General features: G+C 42.6%; 2 protein-coding genes across 2 annotated transcripts; both read left to right on the top strand.

Moving 5' to 3' along the window:
- Window positions 1-1769: 1769 nt before the first annotated feature.
- LOC111069687 (solute carrier organic anion transporter family member 74D) lies at window positions 1770-26705 on the top strand. Its single transcript, XM_022359850.2, is given in 8 exon segments — window positions 1770-2507; window positions 23439-25286; window positions 25357-25720; window positions 25783-25918; window positions 25920-25968; window positions 26033-26176; window positions 26240-26416; window positions 26487-26705. Coding segments are annotated over 7 exon segments (2496 nt in total). The 5' UTR covers window positions 1770-2507; window positions 23439-23848; the 3' UTR covers window positions 26675-26705.
- Window positions 8874-9297, top strand: LOC111069690. The gene has a single exon (XM_022359854.2). It carries the CDS (start codon window positions 8912-8914, stop codon window positions 9242-9244), a length of 333 nt encoding a protein of 110 aa, XP_022215546.2. The 5' UTR covers window positions 8874-8911; the 3' UTR covers window positions 9245-9297.
- Window positions 26706-27161: the final 456 nt, after the last annotated feature.

Raw genomic sequence — 27161 nt, 5'->3', positions numbered from 1 at the left:
AACAGCAAAAGTTCAATGCACATTTCGAGGTGAGTTTGTTGCCTGATTTTCTGAAATTAATTACGTGTTTAACTTGTTTTCGAATCGAATTGAATCGTATCGAACGTAACATGTCACGTAATTAACCGGCTAGCGACAGTCCACTTTTCCCAATAGCAAATCGAAGCGATATCGATTGGAGTTTGGCCAAAAGAATATCTAATAGCAATTGGCCGATCAACGAATGTGGTTGGGTTGCACTCAATTTCGTTTGATTATTGCATTGGCAGACATGTAAAGATATATAGTATATATGTATGCACAATACATGGGGGGACTGCCTGCCTGTCTATCTATCGGACTGACTGCTATACGGCCTTGCGCCCAATCTGTAATTAATATACACAGATACTTGCATGCCCTGAATGTTTGTTAATAAATGCAGCCATCATTTTTGCATACAGTTTTGGAATTGTGCGTAATTGAAGAAGCAATAATAGATGAATATTTGTATTGATTTATTGGCACTCTTTCAACATTTAGAAAATAAAAACACTCGCACATGAAATTTCATTTATTTCGAATATGAAAGTATGAATATTTTATCATTCTCTTTTTCTTCTTTTTTTTTTCTCTGGGTGTGACCAATAAAATCCCGAAATAAACATTCCAACAGTACATCAGAAGCATTAAGGATACAAATAAAGAGCCTGGAGGGCGGAACACCTGTTCAGAACACCAATAAAATGTCCATCAATCGAAACTACTTGGGATTAAGCACTCACAGGCGAGCCATACTTCCTTCCATTCGTCCCCGATGGAATTCTCCTAATACTCCCACTACTCCAACGCCTTACAGGCAGAAAACCACAAACCACACCAACAACCAACCCCCCCTTAACAGTGGCCAGTACAAGCACGCCGCTCTTCTCTAACAGAGCAGCTAACAGTGGAAGAGAGCGGCAAGCAGCCCCAAAAGACAGCGCTGCCAAAAGCTTACGCCAACAGCGACGTCAGCGTGGGGACTGAAGCGCCAGCTGGTTGACGAAAGAAAAAAGTTTTCGGCTGTTTTCAGTCCGTTGGGGCGATTCGTATTGGAAGAGTGTGACCGTGTGCGGACGAAACTGTATAAGCAGAGCAGCGTGTGTGTGCGAGTGTGTGTATCTGTGTGTGCGTACATAAATATCTCGTAGATATATTTTTGTGCCGTTTGCTAGGGAGAGGGAGAGCGAGAGGGAGGGAGGGAGAAATGAACGAATGCAAATAAATTAGCCAAAATAAAACAGATGAATGCCGAAATACTACCATTTTTGGGACCAACAAAATGCTCCTAAATCAACCGCAAAATACAAAACACACAGAGAAAGAGAGGGAGCAAAGCAGAGAAGAGAGCTTCCAACAAAAACAGAGCTCCAAGCAGAGAAAGAGAACTAAACATGGAAAGAGACAAAAGCACACAACAGTGATAACAGTGGGTGGCCATGGTGTATTTATACAAGGTGTGAGCATATGGCATCGATCTGTTCAACTATTATTAAGTCGGATCATAATTATTTAATTACATACATACATATGCACATATATGTATGCATCACCTTGTATAGAAAACACCTTGCACACAGCGTAAGAAGAGAGAGAGAGAGAGAGTGCAGGCTAGATGGAGATTCACTCTCGCTGCAAGAGGCAGACCATTCTAATTGCAGCGCTAACATTGCGTGCGCGTCGCTGTCGGCGTCAACGCTGGCGTTTGCAGCGCTGCTATCTGCCTGCCGATCGCGTGTGTGTGTGTATATCTTCATACCACACATGTGCCGCGAGTGCATCTGTGTGTGTGTTCATGTGTATCTGTGTATCTTCTTGTCTGTTTCTGTCGTATAAATTGAGCCGCACTTTGTATTCTTCGTGTTTTTTGCTCAGACGTCGATGTAAGCGAACGCGTCGCTCGTTTCGGTTTCGGTTCCGTTTCGGTTTCCAAATAACTTCCATACCCACTCAAAAGATACAGAAATTCTTTGCAAAAACTATCTGAAAAATACACATATCGAAGAAAAGCCCCCGTTTAACAATTTTCGAATGCATTTTTGGGTTTATTTTTCAAAGTGAAAATTCCCCCCTTCCAGTGAGAGTGTTGCTTACAAATTCTTGAATCGAAAATAAAGTTGAAATAAAATTGATATCTGAAAATTCTCAATTGGCTTTGTGCGTGTTTCGGCGCCTGTTTTGTATCTATCTGTACACGCGTATATACAAATACAGAAATATAGCGTTTAATTTCGTCTATTATGTGTGCAATTATTAAATAAATATACAGCCTTCTCCCCCCACGATAAAAAAAATTGGTGTGTGAAAAAACAACAACAAAATTACAGGAAATAAAGTGCGGGGCAGAGCAGAGGGCCAGAGCCAGAGGCAGCCATAAAATTAAACGCGTAAATTGCGTGGCAAATTCTGAATGAAAAAATAACAGAAGCAGACTCAGACTCAGAGGAACGGAGAAAGAGCCAGAATCAGAAACAGAAGAATTAGGCGTAAGTACAGAAGCTTCAAAAAAAATATTTTCGTAGTGTACAAAATTTTGAACTATGTACATATATTTTCCAAATCATATTAAAAAATACCTGAATGTTGAGTGAATATGAACTAATATTTTTGAATTACTTTAATCAAATTTGCATCAAATGATCCGCATAGATTATCCAGTTTCCCATTATTTTTTAGTCTATACTGCAGTTCATCTATCCATTCTATCTGTCCATCAATCTTTTCTTTACTTAAATATCCACCAGATATCCATGGAATGACCTGTTTTTATTTTCTCTTCGTTTTTTTTTTGTGGGCACAGAAATTTCCCTTTTTAATGAAGCCACAAAGAAATGAAAACCGAAATATTCTTTAAGTCAAAAATATGTCTATGCATTCATCTTCTTTGGTTCTCCCCTTGGTATTTTCGGAGGGCTCTTCGCAGGCGCCAGAGAAAGTGAAACATGGATCGACCGGACGGCCTACAAAAATTATACGCTATATTGAGTGAAATTTCTTAAGTGTTCCACCAAAAAAAAAAAATGAATGCTGTGGCAGTGCAGGGTCAGGCCGGGGAGACTGGAGTGGCGGGGCAATCAGAAAGCGCACAAAATACACAGGAAAATAATGATAAGAAACGTAAGACGTGAAAAAATCGAAACCAAAAAGAACACGGAATACATTCCATTTCTGTCCGTCTCTGTCTGTCTCTTCCCTTCATCTCTGTGTCTCTCTCTCGCTCCTCTCCCTATGTAATTACATGCCGTAAAACCAAAATAAATACGCACAGATAAAAAAGATACACAGATGCAGCCACAGATACAAGAGGTTGGGCGGGCCGCTGCGTTGTTCTCTTCTTCTGCGAGGCCTGGGCCTGGGCCTGCCGCCTGGCGAAATGCATTAAAATAAATGCCAGGCTCGGTCCACGCATTCCCGTAAGAAAACAAAAACAACAATGCAGTGCGCACAGCCAGAACAACAATCAATAAACGTTGTTTAATCAAATGTAAATGTAAATGTTTATACCGCAACCCAAAAAACTCCAATCCGATGCAGAAGCGGAGAGAGTTTCACTTTTGTACCTCAATTATAAGAGCAGAGTGTTTATTCTGGCCAGAAACAGAGACAGAAACCAGAATGGAACAGAAAACATTGCCATCCATCTGACCCACATTGGGTTCGTTATCACTGATTTTTATTATCCATTTATACATATATTTTACTGGTACTCTCGTACCCGTGCTTGCACATTCGCAGAGCCATGAATTCTGGGATTTCTGTCGTCCGAAAGTGGCAGAGAAAATACGTTTTAATATTATGAAATTAATGCTGAAACATTTTACATTTGTATAAATGCTATCCAGAAATAAATATGCAAAACTTCAATGCAATTAATGCCTTAATATCTGAACAAATTCTTAAGTCAAAGTTTCCATTGGCAGATGCCCTGAAAGTTTAATATTCACACTTAAAATAAATATTCAGTAAATATGAGTGTATTTCTTTTTTCTCTGAGTGTATGGGTTCTGAAATCCCAAATGCCATTTCCTTTGCTTCTCCCTTTTTCTGTTTCTGTCTCGATCAATAAATGATCAATGGCCCAAAGCATTTCGATTTCAAGCAAAACTCATTTCATTTTGTTTTCTGGCTCTGCTCTTGGTAGGCTCTTTTTTTGGTGGGTAGGGGTTTGAAGAAGGCACAGCAACAGCTAAAACAAAAAAAAAACTACAGAATTCACCTGTAATAACGTCGCAGAAAAAGATCCCAAGATCCAGAAGGCAGACAAAAACAAGAATACTGAGCAGAACAGAGAGCAAACACAATCAGAAGTTGAGGAATTAGCCAGAGAGAGAGAGATAGAGAGAGAGAGAAGGGAACCCGAAATCAGAAAACCAGAAAACCAGATTTCCTACTAATTTAAATTCTGGGCATACAAAAATATTCTAAAAACAAAAGCAACGAAAAAAAAACATGAAAGAAGAAAATAAAATGAATTTCGTGTATTGATTAACGAAACGAAGCAAAAAATGCTTTTTATTGGCAACATATTGGCAGGGCAAGAGTTCCACATAGTTCGTATAGAGCACCTCTCCCGGGATCCCTCCCTCCCACTGATGGGTTTCCGGCGCTTCCTTTTCGCTGGCTTTGTCGCTGATGGATTGACAAGTTAGCTGTTTCTGTTTAGCGGCTAAAAGCAAATTTCTTCGGTCAAAAAAATAATACGAAAAAAGTTCTTTACACAAAGAAAATATATCCATAAATCCAGAGTTCACATTTCTTATAGAATTTCCTTTTTATTTTCGAGCACGTGTAAAGTTGTTTACTGAATCAAGCGGATCTATAGATTCACACCCGTATGTATGGTACACACATATTTTATGGTATCGGTATCTATCGTATGTATTTGGCATTATGCTAATCAACTGAAGAAACAAATACGCGCCGCGCCGCTCAACAACAAAAAATCATCATTAATTATGCATTTACTCGTATGCGAGGCGGCTGTCGACTGGCTGGCTGCTGGCTGGTGGCTGGTGGCTGGTGGCTGTGACCACATTTGATATGAAAACCTCGATTCACATTTTCGAGAAACTGAAAGTTGGCCTAAAAACATAGTTAGGAATTGCCCCTGGGCCCGCCCGTGCATTGCTTTTGGATTGAGCTGGGGTGTGGGGTCTGGGTCGTGCCAGTTATGATTTGTCCATTAAGAAAATAAGTTCAGATGGAAATGTAGCTGCTCAGATAATACTCTTAAGGATATGCTATATCCTTGTTTTATATTACAGTTCTTTTGGATGAAAGACTCCCCTGTTTTCCCATGCTTTTTGTAGATTTTAATGAAAAGTCTGTTACAGTTCTTCAGCATTTTAAGACCTCTTAAAGAGACCTCATTTACCAATGCCAGTCATGAATATATGCCGAGCATTGTATATATTATATATACATATATCAAGCATTCTCCATGGACACGCCCTCACTTGAAACATTTCTAGATTGGGGCCTGGGACTGTGACGGTGACTGGCAACAGTTTGAGAACGTTTTACGAACCAGAATCGAGTCGAACTTCACTCGCTTAAAGCTAAGATGACTTACAAAAGAAGATCACTCAGAGAGAAACCTAGACTCTACTACGAGTATACAGCAGATGGAAGGCAGGCAGCATCATCATCAACGGGCGGCCGTACAATTACCGCACTGTAACTACTACGCAGCATCCGCAATAACAAAATGTAAACGAGCTGCGTGCAAAATCGAACAAAAACAGAGGCACTGTATAGCAACAGATACACACACACAGACACATAGATACAAGCCAGAAGAAGCGAATCTCCAGCTTGACAGGCAGCCCCATGGTACCAGTGTCTCTTCATCTCTGCTCCTCCACTCCACTGTGAGACGACTCATCTGGAAGCTTGTTTTGTGCTGCGTTGCGCGTCTTTAGCAAGTGATTTCAATTTAATTGACAGTCCTTGAACTTGACTTGAGCGCAACGCATAACACAACACAACACAGCAATAACAATAACAATAAAAGCAGCCACCACAGAACAGCCTCTCTTCACTTCACTTCTCTTCCACTCTCGATTCTCTATTCTTGGGTTCGTTCTCCATTACCGTAGAAGTAGAACTTCTCTCGACGGAGACTGAGACAAGATATTATTTTCCCTCTTGCTGGTATTTTTTCCTCATCAATCGCCGGAAACCAAAGGAACTTTTAAAGCTTGTTTTAGCCAGCTACTTTTCACTGCTGGTGCTTCCCTCTTAGGCCATCTTCTTACCCATCTTTTTGGCCTGCTTCTTCTCCGTCTTTCTTCTTCCTTTGTTGACAAACTTGGAGAGCAGAGACCACACATTAAACGGGCCAAAAGCAGAAGCAGCAGCAGCAGCAGACGTGTCTTCGTCTCTGGCCCACAGTATTTTATTGCTCTTTTTGTCGTCATACAATATTTTTTTGGCAAATAAATCTTTTTTAAAACAGCCAGAGAGCAACAGAGAGGGAGAGATATCTCTAATATATATAGACATAAAAAATATATGGGAGGTACGCACATACATACATATGTGGACGCATTTGTATATATATTAACGTATCATCGCCGCATATATAATTTATTTTGAAAGCGTGCGTACGCCACGCATTTTTTTGGCTGTCTGTCCGTCGTTGAACCTAGACAAATGGCTGCCCCACCAGACAAGAATACACACATACATACATACATATTTATGTACCTATAAGTATATATGTACATATGCTATGTAGGCTTTCATTCAGCGCCATCATCGTACCACTCTCAATGAATTTTGATATTAATTGTTTTGGATAAAAAAAAACAAATCAAATCGAAATGTGAAATGTTCGTTTCTCTACCCCACCCCCACCCGGGATTCTTTTGGGTAGATCTATAAAACTGTACCATTATGACTCGACAACTTCTAAGACATCGACACGTGTCGATGAGATTTTTTGTATCTTTTTCTCTTTTCCAAGCTGGGCTTTTTGGTTGGTTTTCTATTTCACATTGTGTATACGCCCCGAGGGCCTGGCAGTCATACCAGCCAGATAAATAGCCAGCAGGTGACAAAAGATGTAAATGCATAGCTTGATATTCAATAGATAACGCCGCACAGTCCAGGTAAATGAAATCTAAATCGAGTGGAGGAGACCTAAGCGACGGCGGCACATGCAAACAACTTTCACCCGCAAATGATCCTACACCCAGAGAAAAACAAACAACGCCCTGCAACAATTATATTTTAAAATGTATGCCACTAGATTTATTTTGAAAGTAGGAATTGTATAAAGAAAGTGAAAATATTCGATTTAAATAATGCAATTTTTAAAGTAATTTGTGTTTAAATCAAATTGTATCTAATTTTTAATTTCAGTTTTATTTAATAACCGAATATTCAATTTCTATTTGAACATGACATTTTTCTCTGAGTGTACATACACATGTATGTGTATGTATGCATGGACTGGTAGGCAGACAGACGGACAGACTTTCGCATTGAGATCTCGCTTGCCGAGGGCAGCAGTACGTACGCATACATCTAATTACGGCACTCGAAATTGTGATTAGAAATCAGTTCTCGTCCGAAGAATTGAGAGAGTTCCATTCAAATACGAATCTCCAGACACACTGTAAATATGTACATATGTATGTATGTACAATCGTATACATATATCACCATTTACTTTCACAATCATCAAAATTCAAGTTCATGGCAAGCCGTTCAGCATTTGGCAAAGGTTTATTTTCTTTTTTTGTCTTTTTCTACTTCGGTTTTGGTTCCGATTAGGCATTCATTTATGCCACTCGAAGTACTAATCAATGACGATGTGGTCGCTATCTCCAATGCCGATAACTAAAGCGGCAAGAAAGCTATACGAAACAAAATTTTAAAAGAATTGTGCGTGTGGGTTTGCGTTTGGTGGAGACCGGGGAGAGACCATACGCACGGGAAAACTAAAATCTTATTTTGATTTCTTTCGTTTCTGTGTCAACGAACTCATTTGAACTAAATTCTACTTAATGATTTTTCAGTCGTTGTTGCTTTCTTGATAGTTTTTTATTGGCTGCGTGTGTGTGTGCTTTTATAGAGCTTATTTCTTGCGTTATCTGAATGCTTGTTGCGTAGGCCCAGCCGATTCGAATGCGTTTAGAAAAGAAAAGTTATTACGGACAGGGCGCGCCCCCCTTACGAGCTGATTGGAATAAGCTTATCCGGTGGGTTTCCTTGTTAATCCAAGAATTACCTCACAAAGAGACTCTTTAGCGTTCTAAGAATATTAAGGATACTAAGACTCAGCTCTACACTAGACACGCATCATGGGAATTATTTTCTGAGCAGTCATTGCTTCCTCTGTTTCTTGGGTTGATATTCCGAACCAAAGACAATATACGTATTCTTATATTGTCTTTGCCCGAACTGTGTTTTGTCTTTCTTTGTGTTTAGTACTTTTCCGGGCAAGCCAGAGAACCCATATGGACTAGACATCAGTCAAATTTTAATAAGAAACTGTTGGGCATTCCCGGGGACCAGCACTCAGCAGTGGAGTTGCTAAACGTTCCTAAAACTGAAATGGAATCCTTAATGGTTCCCCAAATGCAGCGCCTCAGCCATACGAGTAAGTGAATGATAGGTTCCTGATAGGCATAGTCTGAAAAACAAACCATATATAATATAAAACATATGTACATATGTTGACTGATAATGAACCTCGGATTGGGGATGCACCTTTTGAAAAAAGCACCCTCTGGGGACAGATAAGAGACAATTTCATCTTCAAATAGGATTCCCCGTACAGACGTAAATCCCATTTTCAATTCTTTAATTCGAATTCGCCTATAAAAGCTGCAAGCGAACGCCACTTGGACATCAGTTTGATTCTACCATCCGCCAAGCCAAGATGTCTTCCAACAAGTGCACCATCGTGTTCGTCCTCGCCTGCTGTCTCCTGGCTCTGGCGTTTGCCTATCCCCAGCCCGATCCGGCGGCGGAGTACTACGATGGAGATCTGTCCCTGGTTCGCCATGTACGCTCTCCCGAAGGCGGCTCTGTGGTTGTGGAGGCCAGCAAGGATGCCCAGAGAGGCCGCGAGGCCAGCGTGCAGTACAATCACAATCTGTACTCAAGCCGCGATGGGCGTGGCTCTGTCGATGCCTATGCCCAGGCAAGTCGCAATTTTGATCACAATCGCAACGACTATGGCGGCGGCGTTAGGGCCTCCTGGAATTTCTAAGGATTGTTTGGCAGTATTTCAATGACAATAAACACAAGATACATATTACATTCGCATATTCCTTAAAGTTGATTTCCCTTTCTGGACGGTTAATAACAGCTAAGACACCGATACAAATCTCTAGGGCAAACTAAACTGTTCCCAAGGCATAAGCATGTTCTTATGTATGTTTGGCTCTGCATGAAGTTTCCCAAGCCCAGCGCCAACTCAACTGAAAACACCACAAAATGAGGGAGCAACAATGGGGGAGAGAGGAACAGTTGATGGAGCCGAACCATGGCATACCCTGGCATTCCGTGTGAAAAAATTACCCACATATTCTTCCCCTGCCCTTCATCCGTTGTAACATGATTGGGACAACAGATGTACCCTTTCCTCGGTGGGCAGGGAAAGAAGTACTAAACTCATGAGTCGTCGTCGGCTGGAGGGGTCAATGCACTTCCCTTCCCACGGACTTCCACCGCCTCCCTCCCCTACCAACGCTGCTGGCGTCGTTGTGTAACCAATAAAAATTGATTCTGTTGCGTGCGGGGAGGGGACACAAACACACACACATAGAGGGAGGGAGACAAAAACTATAAGAAAGTCATTCAAGGGTCCGTCTGTCCGCTACGCTGCTGCTGCTGCTGACTGCAATTGGGGTTGGCATTGGCGTTTGCTGCATTTTATCGCTTCTTCTTTATCTACTTAGAATGTGTGTGTGTGTGTGCGTGAGAGCGTGTGGGTGGGTGTGTACACACGCTGCTGCGTCCGCTGCTGCTGCTGCGTTGCATGACTAACTGTAATTACTTTCGCTTTCCGTGTGGCCAGCTGGCAAATCAATAAAAATACCAAACGCGAGTCAAGAATTTACTACACTGAACGAAATGGGGGATGCTTAGACATTGAGCCAATAAGAACTGGAGAATAGACTGTGCCACTTTTCTTCGAGTGTAGATGTAACATGTAAATATCAAGGGAAGCTTTTTCTTTCGGTGCACACACACGAAATACTGGTATTTGACCCGCTTGCACTGTTTGGGGGATCTCCTTAAAGTTTTGTTTCGGGAAAGCGACAACAAAGGCATCGTTAATGAAAACCCACGAAAAGGAAAACGAAAATAAAAATAAAATATAAAAAAAGCACTGCATACGAAAATGACTTTCCATTTTCATTTAACAATAAGCAATCAATTGCAAGTTCATGGCACGGCTAACGATCTATTAGAAGAAAGTAAAAACAACTAACGAAAGGTGAGAGAGAGAGAGACAGAGAGGGGGAGGATGCGGCGAAAGGAAGCAGAAACAAAAGAGACAAGGCTGAAAGACGCCTACACTGAGACACTCCACGAGGTGACTGCAGCTGTCAGCTGTTGTCTGTGAGAGAGAGAGAAGGTGAGCTGTCGTGGTATGGGGAGGGGGAGAAAGAGAGCGGGGGAAAACTGCTGCAGATGCAGCCGCCGCGCGACTCCCAACTGGTTTTTCATTTTGACTCGGAAAAACCACACATTGGCATTGCCCCGTTGCCATTTTTAGTGGCAAAAACTGACTGCATCATAATGAAAGTGAAATGCATTGCAAAGATGGCAGTTACCAGATGCAGCACGGACAGGGAGACAGATAGAGAGAGAGAGAAAGAAAGAGAGGTAGAGCCAGAGCCAGAGAGTGGCAAGTAAGTCAAGTGCAGCAGCAGCAGCAGCAGCAGTTGTTGCAACATGAAGTGCAGCCGCCATAAACGAGCTGCAAACTTGGATTGGAATGCGCGCGCGCGTCACCGACAACAACTCCATCGCACATCGCGCATGTCTCCCGGCCCGTGGCGCCTGCTACTCACTTATTTGGCTTATTGAGTTAATTGGCTAAATGCGAGAAAGAGGGTTAAGCAAGCACAAGTGGCTAAATTATGTCAACAGCAACAGCAAGCATGTACATAGTACAAAGCATAGCTACATACATACATACGTACAATAAATAACACACACAAATGTATATACATCTGTACATAGTCGTATGTACATACATATGTACCTCCCATCTGCAAGCCAGTCCAGTGTTCAATGCCAGATCATCAGCCCCGAAGGTCATTGTCGGCTGCAACGATCGCATTCCGTTTTCTCTCTCTCTCTCTCGGATGTTTATCTGCCAGCCACAGCAGGGATTGGATACACACATTGCCTCTCCCCGTCATGCATACAACTCGCGTACTTATGTACTTGCGTTTGTCTGGAGTTCTGGATCACTGTAATTGATTCCAATAACATGAACGGCTCTCGACCACTAAGGCCTGTCATGCCCGTTGCATTTGCGGTAGGGCCATGCCATGTTCATTTATTTGTGCCATCAAGACGATCGGAGGATCTCTGAATCATCAGAACAGCAAAGCTGCCCCAAAGACAAGAAACTGGTACACCCAGAGAAAAAACGCCCCCCAAAAGAAATCCACACTCGTAAACTATAGATCTTACCTTATCTTTATAATACATATTTGTATAATCTATGGAACGCAGTGCAGTGTGTGGGTTTCCCCAACTGCAGTTTCTCTTCTGCATATTTGATGCGCCTGCTCGCGAGCCGCGGCTCAATCAAGTCACAATAAATTAACCTCTATTTGTAAGCCAAGTGAATAATGCAAACAGCTAACAGACAGCCAAACACAATGCAACATCAATTCGCTACTATTTTTGTTGTTTTTCGTTGTTTTTGTTTTTCGGTTACATTTCACTGATTTTGAAAGTGAACGCTGCTCCATACGGCAGGCTGCAGACGGCAGGCGGAATCACGACTTTGTGGGCAGAGTCGGCGGGGTCGGTATCCCATCTCTTTCTCGCTGGCTCCCACTGAAGTACTGTACAGCAACAGATGGGCTACGATATCCATCCATTAAACAGATAATGGGAGGATTAAGGATTAGTATTTTCACCATTACGGAGCTTTCCCTGTACCTGTGTTCGTGGGTCAAGGAATTTTAATTAATGCTCTTCTTCTGAGGCAATATTTCTCGCATCTCGTTACAGGTTATGTTGATGCTATCAATGTGTCCTCTGCTGTTAGTGTTATCTCTCTGTTACTGCCACTGCTACTGGCCCAATGCCGCCGTTGACGCCGTTGCTGCTGTGGCTGCTGGTGCTGCGTGGGTGAAATCCAAACAGACATAAATTTGGCGTCGTGTAGCTGTAGCTGTAGCTGCCGTTTTTACTTACTTTTCCACCGCGAGCAAATGAAGCGAAACGTGGGTTACGGTTTTACTTGATTTTTCGGCTTGCAGCCAGCCACAGCCAGCCAGCAACTACATACTCTATGAGTATTTGTACATGTACATCCACAGCTGCTGCATATCTTTTTGAGTTACATATTTGCCACGTCTCTGTGGGGCCGGATAGACAGCGACAGCGAACGCGACAGCCTCTCTGTGCATCAGGTTGACCCAGTTTTCGCTTTCTGTCTTCGTTTTGGCTATCTTTTTTTGTGAAAATTATACGATATGCAACTCTAAGTAGACTTGTTTCATGTTTGTTCGTTAATTTATGGCACTCACTGTGCCAGGGAGCCCCAGCTCCCAGCCTGTGGCAGCTCTCAATCAATTTAGCACACATTTACCCGGGCCCGAGGCCCATCAGTACAATATGCTCCAGTAAATTTATTTAATTAAATGCCACGTAACTCAGTAGCCCCACAATGCAAGCCATCAAATTCCTACTAAACTAGTTTTTACCATCCATTCTTTTCTTTTCCTTCTCCTTTTGTATGCCTCTTCTGCTCAACAGAACAGCTACAATGTTGCAGATTCTACTTTGCAAATGCACCAATTTGAGATACAATGTCGAGAGGTATTCGTAAAGTAGTAAATCCTCACATTTGACTATATTTATCGTGATTACGGAGCGTGTTGATCGGAATACAGCGGGCGTATACGTGACGTGAGTGTAGGGAGTGCTGCTGTAATACTATAAGTATGACAACTGATGATGAATGGTCCGAGTAGGAAAGCTAATAGAAGTGGGAGCAGTAAGTAAGTAAGTGTAAGTGCAAGTGCAATGCAGTGGACTAACAATCTTCACTTACAAAAGATTTTCGGAAAAATCTTTTTACATGACGGAATATTTCTATGGTAGCTTTATCGACTTTTTACAGCTCTTTTTGTTTATGCGCAATTTTAGACATTCTTAATCTTAATTACAGAAATGTAAGAACACAAGTGCATAAATCCTATATATAATTAAGAGTGGTTGCAATTTGTATATATTTTATAGACCTCTCTCTCTCTTATGGCTCTTTCCTTTCACTCAAGCAAACTCATTAAATAATTCACACACAAATGAGAGCTAAAACCGACACCCCCGACCAGCACAATTGCACGAACTCGTACTGCGGGATGGGGGGGATAGCCCCCCATTGATTCGCTAAATACCCAACATGTTGCGCTTTATGATACTATTTGCATTTTGCAACAAATACAACAACAGCCACAGACAAAATTACAACAAATTGGAATTGGCCGCTGCAATGTGGGTTGGGTTGGCCCCATGCCACACACACACACACACATACACATGGAATGATAGAGGGGCGGCGAGGAGCAGCCATAACAACAGGCAGAAAAGTCAATGCACTTTGCCTCACACACACGAGAAAGTGCAACAAGAGTGAGTGAGAGCGAGAGAGAGAGAGACCGTTAGATACATCTATGTGTGTGCGTGCTTCGATTTTGCAATAATTTCATTTTCATTTCAAATTGGAATTTCCATTGGAAACTCTCTGGGGAGGCACACACACACACACACTCACAGAGAATAGAGTGATGCAAATATAGCGGAGATCTAAAAATAGGATTCTACAACGGAACATCTAATCGGATTCTATTTTGCTTTCGATTTAGGTTTCAGTTAAATTTGTTGGCGGCCTGGCCTGCCTTTAAATCCCTGTCTAGACAGTTTTTCCACGTAAATGCGCAATAAGTTTTATGTTGTCTGCCATTTACTCTCCTTTCCTTTCTTGAGGGAAAGCTTTTTGCCGAAATTTGAGCTTTTTGGGGGTTGTATTTTGGCACGATTTCTTTGTCACAGACACGCAAACATTTGTTGTCGTAGGTCAAAGTACGAGATGGGGGATGTAATTGCGTCACCAACGGAAGAGAGAGAAAGATGTGCAGCCAAAGAAGATGTCTGCTCAAAGCAGATTTTAATCTGTTGCTCCTACTGGGCTCCTAAAATGCACATGGAATCTACTACTCTTTTTCACTAAAAAGTGCAGCAGAAAGTGCAAGTAAAGAGAGAGATGTCTTCAGCTGCCGCTGCTGCTCTCCCAAATGCAGCTGCTCGCTCTCTCTCTCTCTCTCTGTCTTGTCTCTCTCTTGTGGCTGCACTGCTGCTGCAGTTGAAAGAGCTTTGGCAAAGAGAGTGCGCAAAATTATTGGAATAGCACAAAGAAAAGTGAATCGAGAGAGAGAGAGAGAGAGCGGACGATGTGTAAATGTGAAGACAAGCAGTGAGGGAGTAGTGTACATGGTGTAGCAGCTCTGCTCTGCTATTGCGATTGTGTAAGTTTTACATGACACACACACGCAGGCATTCCTCTGCCGAGATAAAGACAAAAACTTGTTTTATTTCTGCTATTTATTCTTGAATTCTGATTGAGCAGAGGAGGCGGATAGGGGGTGGGTGGTGCACGCGATTAAGGGGGTTGAGAGATGGAGGCCAACCCTAGGCGAGCGTAATTAGTGCAGTTCTCCCTAAATATTTTCTCTGCTCTTCTGATGTGCTGCTTCTGCCGCTGCTCTTCTGCTGCAGATGCAGTTATCAAAGCTCTCTGGCTGCAGCAGAAACTGCGCTGCTGCTGCACTCGTGTGCGTGTGTGTGACTGACCTATCTCAATGCAATATTGCTTGCCCGCTGCTTCTGTTACACACAGACGGTGAAGCCTAAAGAGCGAGAGAGAGAGAGAGAGATGGCCAGACAGTTGTGCTCGTTTATCTTTTATTTTTTGCTGTTACTATTTCTGTTGTTGCTGCTCCCCCCTCCTAGCCGCTGCAAAGATTTGCATTTTACATTATTTGTACACTTTGCCCCCCCATTTAATAGCCTTTACTTGTTTCGTCCGCCCTCCCGTTGTTGTAGTTGTTGTTCTCTGTCTCTTGCTTTTGTTGTTATTTTTTTTGTAATGTTAATGCTCGTTGCATTTTTCGAACACGAGTAAACTTGTTTGCTGCTGCTGCTGCTGCAGTTGTTGTAATTGTTGCTAATCGTTTTTGCTGTAATTTTTATGACCCAACTAAATGATCGCATATTGATCGCGTTAGACATAGACAGCTGAAGTGCGAAAGAGAGGTGGAGCAGGAGGGGGTGTGTGCGTGGATTGAATAGTTGGAATAGTTTATGACTTAATTTCCGTGACGATTATTACCTCTGTTCTGCAATTCTTCGCAGTGGGTAGATAAAGAAAGAGAGTGATGAAGACAGACATGGAGATAGAATCGAATAGAGTACACGATTGCGCGAGAACCTTGTATAACAATACTTTGACTGAACAGAGCATGCGGCAGCGGAAGTAAAACTGTAGTTGTGCCCCAATACTATTCCTTACTATTCCTAACCTTAAAGTATATATTTTAAAATAGTTTTTAAACCAAATATTAATAGTTATTCTTAAACTCTTATATACACAAAAAAAAACACCAAGAAAGTCTCCCAGTCAAATGCTTTTTAAGCAAACAACTAATTTAAAATGTAACGCCCAAAAAAAGACAAGCGCCAAACGCGATACACAAAAAAGAATACCATAAAAGAAGTGCCAACAAGTGGAAACTTACTACGAAGAAATCGCAAAAATATAAAAAATTACAAACACGCACTCACAACAAATTATGCATAGGGTACCTTTTTTGTTTTGTTTACTACTTAAACAATTAAAAGAATTTTTGTTGGAGTGCCTATTCACAAGAGTGAATACAAAATATAAAAAAAATGCTAAGTACTTTCATAAACAAATAATCATGAGCAATGAGAATTATGAGCAGGGGTCTCTGTATCTGTATCTGTATCTATGGGCTATACGAGAGTATCTATTGCCAGAGCTCTGTGGCCGGGTCTGTTTTCCTTCGGTTGAGGGAACCACTTGACACTTTGAGGAGATGGGAGAAGACACTTCAAATGTGAATCGAATAGATGGGGGCCTCATCTCGATATTCGTATTATGCAAATGAGCCAAACTTTTTGCGCATGACCGAGTTGCGGGGGTATGTAATTGCTCGCTAATTGGAAAAATAAATGCAGAATCTACAATGAATCGTGCCATATTAGCCGCAACATCCAAGCGAAACTTGAAAACGTTGAAAATCAGCAAATGACAGCGAACCATTTATAAAAGTTACATATAACGGTACCTGGTAAACGCTCAAGAGTACCTTTTGGGCAGGTTAACACCTCACAGCCTTAGATGGTCTCTGGTACAAGGTACAGGGTCCAATGGTCCAATGGTCCAGAGCCTGGGCACGAAAAGCCGCTTAAATCAGCAGCTCAATCAATCAAACAGAAATTTTCGGTTTAAATTAAGAATATTTTTCTGAAACCAGGTTTGGCCCACAAACCAAAACACAGTGGGCCAAAATATGATGAACACTTAAAGAAAATTGTAGGAAATCAATAAAAAAGGGATATCAAATTAAGGAATATCACACCATTTCGAGGATTTTTAGGCACCCAATCCTTTGGGTATACTTACAATTTTTTCAAATTTCATCTTACAATATTTATACAGCTGGTCCTTCATTTTGGTATTTATTGGTAATTATTTCTTAAAATTGTATATGTATGTTTTCGGGTTTGGAGGGGATTGAGAACTGGTCCCACGGTCCGACTCGAAATGACAAATGTAAACTGTTCTCTTTGGTAAAGCAGAAAGCAATCCGTTTCTCATTTATTCTGTATTTCTGTAGAGCAATATACATACATGCCATATATGTGCCTATATAGGTAGTAAATTCAGGAGTGAAATAAATTTGAACATCTCTTTTTTGTCGGCTGGGGCTGCAGAGCGTCACGTCAGCGCCATGTACTGATCTTCACGCCAGATACTTTGGGGAACGGGGAGTGAGATTGGAAACAGAGAACCTGGGGGATCGAGAACGGTTACCAGGTAGCACTGGGACATGGACGTGGGACATGGACCGTGGACCTGGACCTGGAACTGGCACCGACTCTCCACGTCCGACTCCGACTTAATGCAGTTTGCGCGGAATTCCTTTTTGATTGCATTTCATTAAGTCTTCTTCTGTTTTATTTTTCGACGATTTTTTTGTTTTTATTTTGAATTTTTATTTCGGCATTTGCCTGTTGCGGACATTTCAAAAATTTATGCACACTTGGCTGCCATTTTAAGCTTTTTAATTTTTCCTCTTTTTTTGTTTTGTTTTTTGCGTTGCCTTTTTGGTTTGAAGTGAAGTTTTGGTTTTTTTTATTTTTGTTTTGTTTTTTTGTTTGGTTCTGCTTTGGTGTTTTTTACCTTTTTCAGATTTTTAACAAGCGCCGTCAAAAAGGAAGTTTTATTTTGCGCATAATGAAAAGCAGCAGTGGCAGTGCTCCACAAAAAAATAAATAAAATATATACACGTTCAGACAGACAGACAGACAGACTCGTACGCGCTGTACAGATACGAGAAATTCAAAAAGTTGTTTACTTGCGCGTGAGCAATGAATGTGCAGGTCAGATACCCTGCAGCAGAAAATCGAGTCGAATTGAAAGCAGCGTTTGAACGGGAATTGTTTATTTTAAATATGTTTCAAGTGATGTAGAAATACCATCAGGGAAAGTAATAATATTCACCCATTTTCTGCCCTATTTCCACAATTTTATTTCACGTTGTAGGCGCATGTTACTTTGAAATTATCTGCCAATCTTCGAGTAATACTTTTCTCCGCATAGTCTGTTCAGATGCTTATCACATGAACCCATAAGGGTACTCGTATATCACCGAATCCCAATTGGATTTTAGCCTTTTGTTGAAAATGTCTTAAGTATATTCTGTCATTGTTTTTTCGGGAAGGAGGCCACACCCTTTTGTGATGCCATGAATCAGGGGGCCATACCCATACATATGTAAAAACGCTGCTCAGGGCATTTACATGGGTGTTCCACTTTAAAAACAAGCCAACAAAAAAAAACATATCCGCATTGAAATATAATTTTTATAATCCACACATTCGAAATGCTTTACTGCGTCCACTTTTTGGCGACGATTAAAAATCAAGATCAAAAGAATTTCCCATAATAGGATTTAATAAAAACCCAAAACCCAATTAATCAGAAAAATAATATAGAAATAATAAGTTGAGTCATGCCCTGTGGCTACTCTACAAAAAATGAAAAATTTTCGGCACTTTGGAGTGCAACAAAAAAAAAGCGTCTCCAATTGGGTTGATATACAAACAAAAACTAAGTTGTATATGTGTGGATATATGCATATACATATGTACATATGTATAATCGCTTGTCCCAACAAAGTTGTGAACTTTTTGTTGTTGTTTTTATCCGTATGTCTAATATTTTGCTTACGCAAATCAAGGTTCTGGTTCAAATTTCAGTTCTCAATGTGAAGGTCAAAGTCAAAATACTCGCACACACACATACACACACGTAAACATTTAGTATGTATGTGCATATGTATTTGTATTTGATTGGTCAGCGAATTCGAGACCCTAGAGAAATAAACAGAACAGAATGACTCAATGACTGGCGGGAGAAATGGAATGAAGATAAACACATTAAACTTAATGGAATATAAATAAATATAAATACATACAGAACTGAGACATTAAATTGACCAACATTTCAGTGGGTTCACAGCCTTTGATCTTTAAACTAAGACAAGCTTACAAGCTTATATACTTAATGGCCATCTCTGGGTATCAGTTAAGATGCTTCTACATCGACTCCATCCAAATAGGAACTGCGAATGCTCTTCTTCAAATCTAAAATTGTATAGAATTTCGTAGAGATTTATCTGCGGTTCTTCTCTGCCAAAAATTACCACTTAAATCTCTCTGTACAGATCCATCCATCTCAGATAGCACAAACCTCAAACACCACGAAACAGCAGCCACAAAACAAACGCAGACAAGTTCTAAATTGTTTCTATGCTAAAAGTGAAATGTGGCCAAACCACTTTTTCCAAGCTCTTTCCACTTGGCTTGAGCGACCAGACCCCAGACCCCAGCTCTAGCTCCATCTCCAGCTCCAGCTCTAGCACCATCTCCATTTCCATCTACGACTTAAACTTGGACTTGGATCTGGAAAGAGAGGCATCTGGGGACTGGTTGGGGTCTGCAATTTACTTTCAATGCCGCTTCTGGCCATTGTTCAGGCTTTCTTCTGTGGTGGCTCTGGCTGTGGCTTTTGCACTTGTTTATGGCGGCTGCTGCTGGCTGCTGGTTGCTGGTTGCGGCGGCCCCTGTCAGCGTCTAGTCAACGCGTTGCCCGCGTGTCTGGTTTTGTTGCATGTTGGCATGCTGCAGCCAAAGCCGCAGCCACAGCCACTGAGCTGCTTGGTATGCAATTTGCAATAGTTGCGCTTGCGCAATTCAAATGCACACCAGCACACACACACACACACACACATACAGAGGCATACATAACTCAGTTACGTAGTCGGCGCAGCAGCTCGGACGGAAGGCGGAAGGGGGAAGCGACAAGCGGGAAGACATGTTGCAAGTTGCCAAGAAAACCGGAAAATCAACACGCATTGAGCAAAGAAAAAGACAACCCCCCACCACCGCCCCATGGCAGGCCACCCTCTTGTGCCTAGCCATGGGATTCTGTTTACACTAGACCACAAAATATCGGATATTTTGTTGGGATATTCTTTCTGTATCTATATGGAATGATGGATAATAAAACAATATTTTAGTACATATGTAGTCAAGCAATAATGATGATATTTTATTTATATATAAAAATATAAAAATAAATGCTCAAAGTTGGGACGCGTGGTGTAAAATCAGGCATCGATTTTCTCACATCGTGCTCAATTGAAATGGAAACCTCTGGTTGAATCTACATATCGATCTATCCACTCAGCCCACTCCCTGTGTCTCTCTCCACCCGTATCTATCTATCTATCTGCGTATCTATCTCCATCCAGCAATCTGCAAGCGATAGTTTCGTAAACGGGGTGGTTTAATTGCATTTATTATGATTGACACTGATAAATCGGCCATCATCTGGCTGTCATCTGTGAACACTTGCAGCAATTTGAACAATTAACCATCCATCAAGCCAAATTAAAGCCAATAGATGGTCTAACACTTATATAACCAGAACCATACCAGTCATACCAGGCCATACAATAGTTCACAGCATGCCCTGGGATGCCCGTGGATGCCCGGGGATGCCTGCCCGGCTACCCGTTCGGTGACGGGTTCAATGAGCCTTTGCTGCAACTAAAACTGGTAACTGCAGTAGTTTTAACCTCAGACTGGGATTGAGACTCCTGCCTCAGGTCTCAGGGATAAGCTGGAACCGCTCTCTGTTGGTAGAGGGACTGCAGATGGAGAAAGAGATTACTTGACGATGGCCAGAGCGATAAGTGGGAGCTGAGTACTAAAGTACTCGCTTTGTTGTGGCCATCCACGTCACCTTACACTTACCTTACCATCATCTACCTGTAGATTGAGGCACACACTGTGGGAAAGTGTGAAGAAAAGATAAGACAAGCAGATACGCAAAGGGATTAGAGATAGAGGCAATATTATGGCAGCACTCTGAGAAAATCCAAACATATTGATATTAAATAGAACTCACCTTGATTGCACTTCAAATAAAATAAAATAAATTTAATTTAAATATTGAAAACATTTATTTTAAATATGAAATTAATATTTAAATTAACTGTTGTCCTATTAGCTTAAAAATGTCATAGAAAACACTTTCTTTTTACAATTTACACTCTCGGCGAACATCTATTCAGGGCTTTTTTCTCTGGCTGTAGATACGTTGAATGTTGTTTGTATTAGAAATGATTAGAAAATGTATGATTATGGGATGTGTTTTGGATTTAACGATATGCAGAATGTTTGCCAACTAATTGCCTTTAGCTTACTGGAATTTATCTCTAACGATATGAATTATCTGCTATTTCTATGACGACACACAGTCAATCTTAGCAACCATCCTCTACGGCCTCCTCTGAATCGACTTGATCGCCTTACCAGATCAGAATTGCTAATTAAGCACGTGCTCTTGCCATTCCCGAGATCCCTAATTGTGCATAAATAAATACGAGCAAAGGCAATACATTCCAGCGGCACACCACACCACACACAACCCGCAGCAACAAAGTACAGTAAATATAGTGCATATGTCTGTATATTTCAAACAGAAAACAGAAATCAAAAGCGCAAAATGCGCAATAAATAAAAACAGAAAAAGAGAAGTGGGAAAACCATGAGAACAGCAGCAACAACAACAGCAACGCCAGAGTCAAGGCCAAAGTTTATGACGCCTGCCTCTAGCCTGTAGCCCCTGCCCCATGGCTGCACCATTCTCTCCATACACTCAAAGAAATTTCACTTTCCTTATCAGCGAGGTCGCTCCTACACTGATAAGATTCGCGGAGTGCAGGAACGGCACTCTGCCGTTGCGATTGCGATTGCACTGCGACGGAAAGTGAAATTATATTCTGTCATGGCTTTTTATACTCTCACACACACTTGCAAATACAGAAATTTGTCTGTGTGTCAAAATAAAAATTTAGAAACAACTTTTTTGCCGAATATTTGACATTGAAATATTTTTTGCAAGAAAAAGAAAAAAAAAAAACAAAAAACGGCAAGGCAATGAGAGATACGAGCCGAATGGGACTTTGGCAAACTGTTTTAATATTTGCTCAGCATATGCGTATTTATTGTGCATAATTATAAGATCATTTCAGTCATATAAGCGGGAAAATATTTTAATGGCAATCGAAGATTTTGCGGTCGATAATTACAGATATAAAGAGCCAAAGAAAATCCTGGCAGATCTGTCAGAGCAATAATGGAAATTCATTAGAAATGTTTAGATTTAAAAAACGTGAGACACCATTAATGAATACAATCTAATTGGAAATCCTTATCAGTCTCGGCCTTGAAAAGAGATTTTCTTGGCTGCTGCCCCCATAACCACTTTCCCTATAAATTTGGCAAAAATGTATACATCTACGTACATACATTTGTTCGTATGTAATTTATAGCTTTTTTATAGCTAATATTTTGTCGCGTGCTGTACATATACGACTGCGTTTCTTAGTGCCATTTCCAGTCAGTCCTCCAGTGCACACACACATACATAGGCATCTGTGCGTGTCTCTCTTTGTGTGTGTGCGTGGAGCTGATAAGCTGTTCTGCTTTCAGCTCTGCAACTCCTCTCACCCACCCCTCCCTTTGCTCCATATACTTGCGCTTTTTTGTGCAGTCTTTTCATGGAATTTCTTTTGGTTTAGTTTCATTTCATTTTCCAACGATCGCGGTTCTGTGATTCCCATCGAAGAACAATATTTGTATTGTTTCATTTTTTTTTTTGATAATTTTTAATTACAAAAAAAAGTGAGTTTAATAGCGGGCTTATTAAAATTAGAATTTTTGAAGTGTTTGCTATAATAAAAGGATAAAAGGCTAGACATTTCCACTTGCTCTACTCCCGTTACTCTATAAACCTGGAAACTAAATCAAAAGTTTTCCCATGCAGTTTTCTAGTGAAATATATTGCCTTTCAATCGGTATATAGCTTGTTGCGCTCATACTATCGTACAAGATTTTATCTGTACAGAATGCTAGAAGCGTGTGCAGCCGTTCACCATGACGTATGCGTTATCCTCCATCTGCATACGCATGCCAATGTATGTTACAGGATATATGTAAAATATGAATTAAATAGAATAAAAAATAATTAACTAAATTTAAATTAAATAAAATAAATTAAAATAAATAAAATAGAATAGAAATATAGAAATATTGGAAATTAAAGGCAAAACATTATTTTAATTGTTGTTTCTTTTTCTGTTGTGAATATTTAATTGCATAAAAAAAGGCGCAAACAAAAAATATAAACGAGATGTTATATTTAACAATACTTATATAAAGTAAAGATTGGTTCGTGCTCTGCATATCGTATTTTTTGAAAAACTTCCCCAAAGAAATCAACTAATTGTCGAACTTTGCCTCTCCTTCATTTCTCTCTTTGAAACCAGATAAGCACTGCCATATTGCAACTAAGAGCATCTACGAAATAAAACTGATAGACAGAACAAAAACATTTATCAACAGAGCAACCAAACTACCTCGATTGCTGCCTGGCTCCAGCCAAAAGAAAAGAAAACACAGAACAGAGTTGAAGCGAATGCAGAACCAGAACCAGAACCCCCAGTGAAAGCACAGCTCCAATGTAGGGGGGAAAAATGGAACAGCCAATAACCAGCAGCAGCACCACTTAAAGGACTAAGGACAGGACGAAACGAGTACAGTTTCGCTTACACAGAGCCCTCTCGAAACGCTTCCGCACCGCGCCGCTCCGCTGCGACTCCCACTCAGTCACTCAGACGCACGCGAACGCGAACTGTACCAAACTCCCTCCAGTGGGCAGCAGATCCCTTGAGGCATAATGAAGAGCAACGGGGATGTGGAGGCGGCAACGCCGCTGCCTGTGGCAGGATCAAAGGCCAGCAATGGCCACGGTCAGACTAATGGCAACGGCAATGGCTACCATCAGAACGGAGGAGGCAGACGCGACTCCACGCAGGCCTTTACGCCCCTCCTAGCCCAGCACAATCAGACAAATGGCGAGGGGCTGGGCAACACGGCCACACCCGGCCAAACCACGCCCACAGGCAACACCGTGCTGTACGAGAGCACGCCCAGCAACAACAACGAGTGGAAGGCCTCGGAGGACATCAACAACCTAAAGAACGGCCTCGGGGGCCTGCTGAGCAGCAACAACAATGGCACCGGCAACGGTCACAGTCTCCGCGAGAAGTACGCCCACGAGCAGGCGCCACTGACGGGAGGCTACAAGCTGCCCGCCCGCTCCAGCGAATCGGAGGAGTCGGATGACTTTGGCTCGGACCTCAATGGGGGCGCCGACGAGGGCTCCAGCTGTGGGCTGTTCGGCTGCCGGCCGCGATGGGCGCGACGGTTCGCCTCGACGCACGTGTTCATGGTGGTGTTCCTGCTGGCGTACATACTGCAGGGCATGTACATGACGTACTTTGTGTCGGTGATCACCACGATCGAGAAGCTCTTCCAGATCAAGTCCAAGACCACGGGACTCCTGCTGAGCGCCAGCGAAATGGGCCAGATCTGCACGGCCATGCTGCTCACGTATTTTGCGGGACGGGGACATCGTCCGCGGTGGATTGCCTGCGGCATGGTGCTCTTCTCGATTGCAGCCTTTGCCTGTGCCCTGCCGCACTTCATTTTCGGGGAGCAGCTGATGCACTCCAGCGTGATCCTCCAGCAGCAGTCGCTGCCGGTGCAATCGGAGTCGTCCTCCTCGCTGATGTGGCACAATGCCACCCGGGACATGCTGAATCCGAATCTGTGCCATTTGGGGGGGAATGGTTCGCTGGCCGGCAGCGAGTGCAACGAGGAGCGGCAGCTGGAGCAGGCCTCCCACTCGAAGATCACCGTCATCGTTCTGTGCATCTTCTTTGGCAGTTTGCTCAGCTCGGGCATTGGCCAGACGGCAGTGGCCACCCTCGGGATACCCTACATCGACGACAATGTCGGCAGCAAGCAGTCGCCCATGTACATGGCCGTCACCATTGGCATGCGGATCCTCGGACCCGCCTCCGGCTTCATCTTTGGCAGCTTCTGCACGCGCTGGTACGTGAACTTCTCGAATCCCGGCTTCGATGCCTCCGATCCGCGCTGGATTGGCGCCTGGTGGCTGGGACCCGTGGCCATTGGCAGCCTCATGCTGTTGACCTCCATTGCCATGTTCTCGTTCCCCAAGCAGCTGCGTGGCAAGCAGCAGACCCAGGCCCAGGCGCTGGCCGCTGCGGCAGCTGCCCCCGAAACGGAGGAGAAGCCCAAGCTCAAGGGTGAGTGTGTGCGCAATCCGCAGAGGATCATTCTGTAAGCTAAGCTGGGAATCCACCTCCTGCTCCACAGATTTCCCCAAGACGGTGCGCCGGCAGCTGAGCAACGATATACTGATGTTCCGCACTGCCTCCTGTGTGTTCCATCTGCTGCCCATTGCCGGCCTGTACACGTTCCTGCCCAAGTACCTGGAGACACAGTTCCGGCTGGCCACCTACGATGCCAACATGATTGCCGCCTTCTGCGGCATCCTCGTCATGGGCATTGGCATTGTCATCTCCGGTCTGTTTATCCTGAAGCGCAAGCCCACCGCCCAGGGTGTAGCCGCCTGGATTGCCTTCACCGCTTTGGTTTACTCCGCTGGCATGATCATCCTGATGTTCATTGGCTGCAGCATGGATGACTTTGCTGGCTATAAGTCTAGCAATGCACACAGGTGAGATTTTTTGGCTTAGCATAGATCCCATAGGCCGTCTCCTAACGTTTTCCTTCTGGCAGTCCCGCTCTGATCGAGCCCACCTGCAGCGCAGCAATCAACTGTACCTGTGATAAGGAGAACTTTGCACCGATCTGTGCCGATGGCACGATGTATATATCGGCCTGCCATGCCGGCTGCAGCACCTCCTCGCTGCGGCCCCAGCGACAATCGCACTCTCTACTCGGACTGTGCTTGCATTCCAGATGGTGAGTCCCACATCCAAGAGTTCCTTGCTATGGTATGGCATCTAATGATCTGTGAACATTCCAGCTGCGGAGGCGGTCAACGGTTACTGTGATAATAACTGCAAGAACTTCATCTACTTTATACTGATCTTTGCCATTTGCGTATTTATGCATTCCACCTCCGAGGTGGGCAGCATGCTGCTCGTCATGCGCTGTACACATCCCAAAGGTATGTCCCTTGTATGCCAATGGATCATTTGGAATTTAACGCAAACCATTCTCTGACTTGTAGATAAGGCCATGGCCATGGGTGTCATACAGTCGGCCATTGGCTTATTCGGGAATGTTCCTTGTCCGATCATCTATGGCGCTGTGGTCGACTCGGCGTGCCTCATCTGGAAGTCTGTGTGTGGCAAGCATGGTGCCTGCTCGCTCTACGATGCGGATACTTTCAGGCATTATTTCTTAGGTGAGTAAACGTTCCGCTAAATAATCGCGACGTATCATTATTTAATAGTTAAATCCTTTTCTTATACCAGGAATCACGGCCGGCATCATGTTTCTGGCTTTTCTCATGGATCTGGTGGTGTGGCGCAAGGCGCATCGCATTGATATCGCACCCGAGGACCCACAGGAAGGTGCAGGTGCAGCAACGGCCAATGGCCGCTCCCTGGATGTGTCCGAGTCGAAGCAGCCCATTACCCCGGCGCCGGACACCACTGTCTAGGTCTAAGCGGGCTGATATGGGATGTGATGTGATGGGATGTGATGTGATGGAACAGGACGGGACACAGACAAGCATTGCAGGAACTCTGCAAGATTTCCAATAAACGTTAAACCTTAATTGTTAATTAGTTATCATTTTGTCTAGTTTTTTAGCCTAGTGCAAGAGTTATGTAATTAGTTAAGTGGCATACCCCTCTCCACCTACTCCTACCTCTACCCCTACCCCTACCCCTACTCCACCTACTCCTCTACCCTATTCTACATACTCGTAGGACCTATGGAATACGATTTTGAAATCTGTGTAAATCTCAACGTTATAGTCGAAAAAAGGATCGAAGAAAATGAATTAATTGTAGAAACACAATCGATGCTATCGATCGATATATGATCGATATAATGATCGAAGAAAATTGTGCAAAAGTGGCCAGAAAAATTGAAAAATATCTGTATGTATAACTACTCTAAATATGTATGTATGTATCTGTAAC

This window comes from Drosophila obscura, unplaced genomic scaffold (assembly GCF_018151105.1).
Source record: "Drosophila obscura isolate BZ-5 IFL unplaced genomic scaffold, ASM1815110v1 contig_1, whole genome shotgun sequence".
Lineage (NCBI taxonomy): Eukaryota > Metazoa > Arthropoda > Insecta > Diptera > Drosophilidae > Drosophila > Drosophila obscura.
Note: the sequence above shows the minus strand (reverse complement) of the source record. Positions and strands in the feature narration are given on the sequence as shown.

Coding starts and splice junctions, on each gene's coding strand:
- LOC111069690 (XM_022359854.2), top strand. CDS start 8,912: ATGTCTTCCAACAAGTGCACCATCGTGTTCGTCCTCGCCTGCTGTCTC.